General features: G+C 42.7%; 1 protein-coding gene across 1 annotated transcript; it reads left to right on the top strand.

The window, feature by feature from the left end:
• The first annotated feature begins 3,274 nt into the window (after nt 1-3,274).
• LOC126399448 (neoverrucotoxin subunit beta-like) lies at nt 3,275-7,621 on the top strand. The gene is made up of 4 exons (XM_050059437.1): nt 3,275-3,297; nt 3,567-3,664; nt 5,482-6,948; nt 7,065-7,621. The coding sequence occupies exons 2-4, from the start codon at nt 3,574-3,576 to the stop codon at nt 7,619-7,621; spliced, it is 2,115 nt and encodes a 704-aa protein (XP_049915394.1). The 5' UTR covers nt 3,275-3,297; nt 3,567-3,573.
• Nucleotides 7,622-9,523: the final 1,902 nt, after the last annotated feature.

The following is a 9,523-nucleotide window of genomic DNA, read 5'->3' as shown; positions in this document are numbered from 1 at the left end:
TTTGCTTTTGTCTATTTTTTGTGTTGTCTGTTTGCTATTGGTTTTTATGCTAGGCTGTTTGCTTTCCTCTCTTTCTTCCCCTTATGTTACATCATGTCACGTCATGTGATAAAACTTGAAGCAGTTTCATATTCTGTACGAATGTCAAGCTTTTTGCACTAGTGCTGCCAAAAAATATTTGACACAAAGAAGGAAAACGTGGGGGAGCAATACCATAACTGCTCCCTCTAACTGAATAATGGGGATGCATTTGCTGCACTCGCTCTGTTGCTCTGGCGCCTGTGGTGGCAATATTCCTGTTAACCATGACTAGCTGACTACTGGCCACAGCACTGACTGATGGTTTAAGTTGTTGAATTGGGGGGGTTGGATAGGGGCAGCTGCGATTCAGGAGGTAGAGCAGTTTGTGCACTAATCAGGAGATCTGCAGTTTGAGTCCTGGCTCCTCCAGTCTGCATGTCAAAGTGTCCTCAAATTTGCTGTGCTGGCTGTGGCTGTGCCACTGAGGTGTGAGTGCATGTGAATGTTTAACTGACGAGCAGGTGTCACCTGACATGACAGGCTTGGCTGTGTGTGCGAATGTGCTTAGAGTAGTCAGAGGATACAAGTGCGCATTCAAGTCCTGGGGCAAGACATGTTTCAGCAGTTACTCAGAAACTGGGAAAATGCTGGAAACGATTCAGATATTCGCTCTGAGCTGGTGTGTCTTCATTTCTGTGGAAAAACCACAGCTATTCTGTTAGAAAGTAACTGCTGCACCCGAAGAATCAAACACTGTGGATTTTTTAAGGTTGATATTTTGTCAGTGCATTAGAGAATGCACATAAAAGCACATAATATCACATTACTTGCGTCCCTTTAGTCACGGGCGTCCAAACTTTTTTGAATAGGGGTCAGATTAGATTATGTGAAAATACCTGGGGGCCATCTGCTTCTCCTGTCAAAGGGGTTATTTAAAAAAATCTGTGGATATGAGACAAATGCAACTGTTTCATCTTTCAGGGAAAAATAATTCAACTTTTCTCGTGAAAGTGGCGCTGTCGACTTTACACGTCTTTGCTGTAGGGCTGCGTATTAGCAGTCTGGTGGCACGATGGTCACAATAACAGGAGTCAGTATATTAGGATATATTGCAATACTGTAAGCAAAGCAATATATTGTGGTATTTTTTAAATCTAATTTTAAGGAAAACTGTCACAAAGAACACTCCACTATCTGCATACAATTAAAATAGAAAAAGTTTACTTTTTTTAATGCAATCAGAACAGTAGGATCTATTTTTTTCTCGGCCCCTGTGACACACCAGCAATATGTTGAGACGTTGGAGTCGGACAGTCAAGTGACTGAAGACAGATTACGTCACTGCTATCTAGCAGTCGGGGGCTTAAACACAACACATGTAAACTATCAATTAAAAATTAAATTCTGCATTCATTCTCAAAAAAACTATCACAAACCAAAACTGCGTTATTCAAGTATATTGATATTTTCATACACCCTTTGCTTTAATCATGTCTGGTTAGGTAACCATTTGTTTGCTTGTTTACAGTCAGTTTATAAAGACACATAATTTTGTCTGCGTAGTTTCTAGTTGGTGCATCTGTACAAACTGTGTGGGACTTTTTCAAAGTTGGCACAAACTTTACTTGGGCGGTCAAAGGTCAGACTTCAAGGTTTGAAGACCTTGTGACCTCGTCTTTCACATTCTTGTAAACACCATGGGCTCTAGTTTCCCGGTGCGGTGCAGGGTGGCGAACCCCGTGCAGAGCTAGTTTCGAGCAGCTCAACCCGAGGCGCGCTCAGTTTGGTAGATTGGCAGACCGAGGTGCGCTGAGATGGGTGTGGTGGTGCAGCAGGGGGAGGTGTTGACAAGTCCAGCTTGGCGCAGTGACAGTTTTGTGCCAAAAGGCTTCGCCGAAGGTGCGCTAAAAGCTTGCCAGCTGAAACCAGGTCTACTGTCAACGCAGGGGGAGCGCAGCCGGTGTAAGTGGAAGTTTGGCTGACCGGCGGACAGTGCGCACATGTCATCAAAACCTCACAGGCAGGTTTCCAGAATATCAGGCACATTAACGATGCAATAAATACCCACAAACACTATTCAATGCAACTATCTGCAATCAGCACATAAAGGTATCTCTATATCAACTGTCCCGTCACATCTGCTGCAAACTAATGAGTTCACATCCCTCTCAGCCAACCACAAACAGCCACAGCATCAGATAGGGAGTATATATTCAGCATCTGTCATCTTAGAAAAGCCAAAAGAAAAGAAACAGAGAGAGAATGCGAGAAAGAGAGCGCGCACGCATGAGAGAAACGCAACATTGATTTACAATTGTGGTGACCTCCTCCCAGGCTACCTTTGCATCATCAGCCCGTGGAGGTCTGCTCGCAGTTCCGTATATTCGGACACTGCGAGCAGACCTCCCGGACCAAAACATCAGTTTCCTCCTGGGAGAAGTTTGGCTGTCTGACGCTGCTGCTCTCTTCTGCCATGGCGAATTGAGTAAACTCTCATTACGCCTTCGCGCGGCGCATTTAAGGGCGAGGAGAGGGCCTCCCTCTTTCCAACTTGCACAGGTAGGAGGGACGGAGGTGGGAAAGAGGAGTAGCTGCGCCAGCGCGCACGGTGTGCCAAACTTGCAAAATCCGCCTGGCCACACCCAGTTGGCGAAGTGCAGGTGCGCTGCGCCTCCGCCTCGCCCAGTCTGCGAAAATAGAGGCCAATATCTCAAAAACACAATTTCTTCAAATTTGGCACAAACGTCTGCTTGGACTCGACGATGAACTGATTAGACTTTGGGGGTCAAATTTTTCTGTGACCTTGCATCAGTCTCTGTCTCACTAAGTGAATTTTGTGAAGTCTGTTTGATGTCTTGTGGCGGGAAAAAAATGTTGTTGCACATTTCCGATCTATCGTTAGCTTACTAGTTTACTATTTTTATATGAATGTCACTGTCACACTGAACAGCCCGCTGAACCCTTTTCAAACTCTTAAACTCTATATGGAAATAAAGAAACAAATATATTGCGAGGGACGGAAGCACTCCACCTGTTGCCTGTCTCATTATTTCCCGGAGTTATGATCTGACTACAGGCCTCAGGTCAGGGCCCAGTCACATTAAGAAATGGTTGTTGTCAGGCGTGTTGAGGCGTGTCAGGGGAGGAGAGAGCAAAAGATAGTAACTGACAGTATATAAATAAGCACACAACATCACAGATCATCAGACTGGAAGCTCCGGCTGGACGTCAAGAAGACTCTCACACAACTCAGCTGATCTGCACAACTTCACCAGGTGAGGACAAACTGGGGGGGCACAGACAGAGGGAGACAAAGACAGATGTGTATTTAGACTTTTACTGAACTGTGTAAAACTATCAGTGTCAGACTGGTGTCAACGGAGAAATACTATTTCTAGGACTGTCAGTGTGTCTGTCTCTTATCTTTCTCGTCCTCTCTGGAGGACAGTTGACTCTGTTTTTAACTTTCAGCACTCTTATTACTTTAGAGGGTAGATGAAGTTCTGACGGCTGTGTGGTCACTTTCTTGATATTTCTCAACAGGTTGGAGAAATGGCCTCAGAAAACAGGGAAGTTGTCGCTCTGGGTCGACCTTTCACCCTAGGAATGCTCTATGATGCTCGGAAAGATGCAGTGATCCCAGGTCAGTCTTGACTTAGACTATATTCATATTACTGAAATATATCTGGCTGTCTCGTATATTTAAAATTCATTCGCACAATAAAAGAATTAGCAAATGCTTTGTAATTTGATTACTTTTATTGTGACTACTTATTAATGATTTTAAGGATGCATAAGATGTTACTGGCCGATATATTGTCCTGCAATTCAAACGAAAATTGGAGGGTCGTTATTGCTGAAGAATTATGTCCGTGGAGCCATTTTACAAAAGCCCTAGACAAGGGTTACCCTTTTAAGGTCAGTTATTTTGTACTGAGGAAACCGGGGGGAGATTATAAATCATGGTTTTGGTGTAATTCTTTATTGCATGTGCAGTTTTATCTCTCCTCTCTGGCTCCATTGTTTGCATGACAGCAGGGCTGAGCTCTTCAGTCCAGTTCAGACCAAAGATTCGCGATGAGATGAAACCGTTTTAGAACGTTGTGGAGAAAAATTGCAGCGTTGTGAACTGGCCGCTCTCAAGCCAGCTGATGGTGTCACCTGCAACTCAGCTGGTCAAATCGCCAGCGGCTGGTTTTAAAGCACGTCACCTGTTTCAACAGCCAATCAGCTTGTAGTGAAGTCTGCTGGTCAAGTCAAAATGACCGCAGATGGCGTGTTGGCTTGCTGCAGCAGGTGCTTCGTCCCCACCAAGCCCTCTGTTTCTGTCCTCACGGTGTGCCGGTGTTAGACGGTGGGTCGCTGCTGCTGCTGTATGTGCTTATGCCCCGCCCACACACACACACATTCTCATTGACTGATGAATTGGCGCTGGTTATTTATATTATTGTGGCGTACTGATTATGAATACAGTCCATCTGATGCTGGTTTTGTTTCATCACTGTAGCCAGTATCTCACTATCACTATCCCCATTCAGATTTTAAGAAGCTACAAATTATATTCAGCCACAAAATAAGTCTGAAATGCTGCAAATCAGATCAGAAGTACAGAGAGTTGTTGACTAGAGATGATACAAACATCGTCTCATCTAGTTAACTTGGTGTGAACAGCAGGCTTTTAGAATGTTGCAGAGAGGAGCGTTGTGAGAAGTCACCTGTTTCAACTCGTCTTGTCACGGATCTTTGGCCTAAACTGAGCTCACACACACACACACACACACACACACACACACACACACACACACACACAGCAAGAATCACAGCAGAGGCCACAACAGAGAGAATGTGTTGGCACAATTAGAGTTAAGGGTCAGTGTGGCTGGGTTGCTGTTATGTTGAGACAGGGCCTTCATTCATCGGGGTCCATCCACTGTACACATAGAATCTAATAGAGGGCTCTGCATGTATTCGGGTAGGCACATCCTGATTGGCAGCTACATTTATGCAAATTTCAGTGGGCGAATATGTGCTTGAGATTGTAGTATTACCCATAGAATCCAGAGGGAGGCTCTGCTTGTGCTAACAGAACTAAGGTTACAATATCGTAACCTTTGTTTTTTTTACCAAGACATCGCTGTTTTTCCAGCCAGAATTGTGCCCCCGAAAATCAGCTATTTTAGGCCAAAACATGACCTTTTACTAACCATAGCCAAGAATTTTTTGTGCCTAAACCTACCACACATTGATTACAGCACAATTGAAAAGTAAAGTTTCAACATATTCACAAAATAATAATGTGCATATTTATATCCATGCTTTGCAGATATGTACAATACCAACATTTTTTCTGACAGTGGAATTGGAATCTAAGTTACTATGATTAGTTTCCTGTGACTTTGGACTGACAAAATCTTTTATCATCTGCTCTACCAGATAACCATTGTTTTCCACTTTCTACAGGTTTGAAATTGTGGGATGAGAAAACTCTACAACAGAAAACAGTTGAAATCTCTCAGCAGAGCAGTGCATTTGAAATTTCTTCATCCGACTCCATTGATGAAAAGTCCTCTCTGCTGGATGTTAACACTTCTCTGAAGGCCAGTTTCTTGAGTGGACTGATTGAAGTCGGAGGATCTGCCAAGTATCTGAACGATAAGAAAAAATTCAAGAATCAGAGCAGAGTGACGTGTCAGTGCAAAACGACCATCAACTTCAAAGAGCTGTTGATGACTGACCTTATGACGATGGACACCCAACAGCTAGATGTCATTAAGAAGAGCACCGCAACACATGTGGTCACCGGGATCCTGTACGGGGCAAATGCTTTCTTTGTGTTTGACAGTGACAAGTTAGAAGCCAGCAAGGTTCAGAACGTCCAGGGCAGCATGGAAGCTGTGATAAAGAAGATCCCCTCATTGGATAATGAGGGAAAAACTGAAATAAAGCTGACTAATGAAGAAAAAGACCTGACCAAGAAATTCTACTGCAAATTCTTCGGAGACTTCATTCTTGAAAGCAACCCTACAACATTTGAAGAGGCAGTGAAGCTTTATGCACAACTTCCACAGCTACTGGGAGAAAAAGGAGAGAAAGCTGTTCCACTGAAGGTCTGGCTGATGCCCCTGAAGAATTTGGACACTAAAGCTGCTGAGCTCTCAAGAGAGATCACTGATGGACTCGTGAGGAAGATGGCGCATGCTCTAGAAAATTTAAGGGAAATAGAAATGAGGTGCAACGATTCCCTGGAAGACAGAGTGGTACAGCATTTTCCACAGATTCAAGAACAGTTTGGCAGTTTCAAAAAATTGTGTAATTATTATACAGCTAATCTCCAGAAGACCATGGCGAAGAAACTTCCTTCCATCCGTGATGGTAAAGAAGACGAGAGCTCAGTAGAAGAACTCTTTGAAGACCGAGACAAGTCGCCATTCAGTCGTGAAAAACTGAGCGAGTGGCTGGATGACAAAGACAGAGAAATCAATGTCATCAGATCCTGTGTAGATACCATGGAGGGAATAAAGATTGTCCGAAATCAGTCAGAGCTGGACAGAGAGGTTCTTGCTCCAAGCGTAGAGAATGCTCTGTGCTTTGTTTTCACCTCCCTGAAGAGTGCCGACCCCTGCCTTGATGAGATGGCCAAATTCTTGGACTCAGGTAGCAAATCAGACAGTACCAAAGAAGAGCCATGGTACTTCTCAGACGAGGTCTTCGCCAACATGAGAAGAAAAGCCACATGGTTTAGTTTTTCTGCAGCAGCACAGAAGAACAACAGCACATTGCGTTACTTTGTGGGAAGCATTGCAAATGAGAACTACACAGGAGCAACCATCTACCATTACCATAAGGGCGTTCTTCAAACGGACGATTTTTCAAAGCCTGACTCCCCTGATGTGGAGACCATCACTGACAGAAGAGATTTGATCTGGTGTAAGTCTTTTTTCATGTTTTTTTTTTTTTGTCATAAATAAGCTGCACTAATAGCTGTCCTCCAGAAACCTGTTTGACCTTCAGGGTGACTAATTTTGTTCTGGTCTCTCCTTCAGATGCCACTGATCTCACCCTGGACCCAAACACTGCAAACGGCTACCTCACTCTGTCTGAGGGAGACAAGAAGGCAACAAATGGAGAACTGCAGTCATACCCTGCTCACCCAGAGAGGTTCGATACACATCCTCAGGTGATGTGCAAAGAGAGCTTAACTGGCCGCCATTACTGGGAGGTAGAGTGGAGTACTACTCATAAAGACTGCATTTATGTCGGTGTTGCATACAAGAAAATTGAAAGAGGATCAGGCAAACCAGAGAGTGAGCTTGGACAAAATACTGTGTCATGGGCTTTTGGTCAATATTTATCATTTACAAAACACGTTCTTAGGGCGTATCGTAATGGTTTAGTGTGGGAAAGTCCTCTGCCCTCTGATGGCTTCGACAAAGTCGGGGTGTATCTCGACTGGCATAATGGCACCCTGTCCTTCTACAGAGTCTTTGGCAACACTGTGAGGCACCTCTACACCTTTCAAACCATATTCACTGAGCCTGTTTACCCAGGCCTCGGCGTAAAGAGGAAATCCAGTCATGCGTACCTGTGTCCAGTTGAGTAAGAGCCATGACAAAACACTGGTGTGGTAATAGAGATACGGGTTTACATTTAAAGTTTAAAAAGCAATGTAACATTCCGCTGTAGCTTTAACATGTGTCACAAATTAAAAAAAAAAAAAAAAAAAAAAAAATGCATTCAAACCCAGAGGGACCAGGGAAATTAATGATGTAATTAAGTAAGTGTATATGTAATTTTCTGTTTATCAGTTCATGTTGATTCAGTGCACAGCCTTCTGGTTTGTGCTTCACAATCACTTTAAATTGACCCTTTGCTAAGCCCCACCCCTTTGTGATGGTCTGTCAAGCTGTCGGAGCGAGTATGGAGCCCACACTGGAACTTAGTGCACTCCTTGAAACAATACAAATGTTGGAAAAACCAAAAAGAAATCCAAGAGAGAAGCAGTGAGAAGGGTCGACAGTATGTGTTTGATGGATATATCAGGATGTTAAACTGACTCAACAACAAAAATAGGTAAAGAAGATAAATAAAAGCTAAAGCCTTACATTAAGATCACAGTGAAAAAGTGAACCAACACATCACCTGGCCATCAAGACAGAAGACAATTAAAGGGAAACTTTGTTGATATTCAACCAGCTGTGTGTCATCGCAGTGTGTACAGATAAACAGTGTTTGGCCAGTGCTATCTTCACAGGGGTCTTAAAAAGTATTAAAAGTTGATAAATCAAATGTCGGAAAATTAAGGCCCTTAAAAAGTATTAAAAAGTCTTAATCGCGATTTTATGAAATATTAAATTTTCTTGGCATTCAAGCTTTGACAAAAAGTATCCATGAATGTATAATTTATTTTCCTCCTCGCGACTATTACAAACAACGATGTGTAGGTAGGCACACTCGGACTGCCACTCGGGGCCGTGCACGTACCTGTGCGACATCATGTGACGGCGCACGTCCAGGCGCCACAGAGGTGCAAAAGACAATAAAAAAATCCTTCTCATCTTATCTGAGTTCTGTTGTATGTTTGTGCTCCATAGATTTAATTGCAAACTACAACTGTTAAGTAAGTTAAAGACGCGTTGCTGCTAACAACAGCTTGAAGTGGCGATGAGGTCTTAAAAAAGTCTTAAAAAGGTATTGAAATTAACCTCAGGATTCCCGCATATACCCTGCTTCAGCTGCTAGCTAGCTAACCCTACACTTTACAGGGTTGGATTTTGGTTTTTGAACAGGGAAGAAACATCTCCAGCCTCGAAATACACAAAACCAGCTTGACAATGAAGGAAATCTGAAACAATTTCACGAGTCTATGGAGCACAGCTGTGCAGTTGTCGGTCGTGTGTCGGAGCTGGCTGATACTACATGATGATTGGCTGGTTCAATAGGCAGCACTTAGCGAAGGGTCAATTGCTGTGTCAACACTGGGATGTTGAAATATAAACTCATAGCTCGTTTAGTTGAATTTATCATGTTGATTATGTAAGGACATAAGGTAGACATAGGGTCTTTCTGTAGATTTTTGTTAAAGAGTTATCTTTTCAGAATACAGCAGGAATCATCTCTTGTGGCCAAAGCAAGTAACAAACGGTATATAGACAAACCATGGATAACAAATGGGCCACAGAATGCATGTAAAAAGAAAAATCTATTGTATAAGCAATTCCTAAAACTTAGAACTAAGGATGCTGAAAGCAAATATAAGACATACAAAAATAAATTAACTTGTATCATGAGATCTAGCAAGAAATTATAGTACAGTGAATTACTAGAAAAAACAGAACTAATATTAAAGGCACTTGGAGGATTCTCAATGAAATTATCAAAAAGAAAAAAGTAGTTAAAGACTACCCATCTTTCTTTTATTCAAATAATGATGCAATAATTAAGGAAAATAAACCTATAGCAGATCGATTCAATGAACACTTCGTTAATGTGGGTAAAAATGTAG

Source organism: Epinephelus moara, chromosome 13 (assembly GCF_006386435.1).
Source record: "Epinephelus moara isolate mb chromosome 13, YSFRI_EMoa_1.0, whole genome shotgun sequence".
Classification (NCBI taxonomy): domain Eukaryota; kingdom Metazoa; phylum Chordata; class Actinopteri; order Perciformes; family Serranidae; genus Epinephelus; species Epinephelus moara.
The sequence above is the reverse complement of the archived record's forward strand: the minus strand, read 5'-3'. Positions and strand labels throughout refer to the sequence as shown.

What these genes read in the sequence shown, in the direction of transcription:
- LOC126399448 (XM_050059437.1), top strand. Translation starts at nt 3,574, where the DNA reads ATGGCCTCAGAAAACAGGGAAGTTGTCGCTCTGGGTCGACCTTTCACC. An exon ending in GAAAGATGCAGTGATCCCAG is followed by an intron (nt 3,665 to 5,481) that starts GTCAGTCTTGAC and finishes CACTTTCTACAG; the next exon opens with GTTTGAAATTGTGGGATGAG. An exon ending in CAGAAGAGATTTGATCTGGT is followed by an intron (nt 6,949 to 7,064) that starts GTAAGTCTTTTT and finishes TCTCTCCTTCAG; the next exon opens with ATGCCACTGATCTCACCCTG.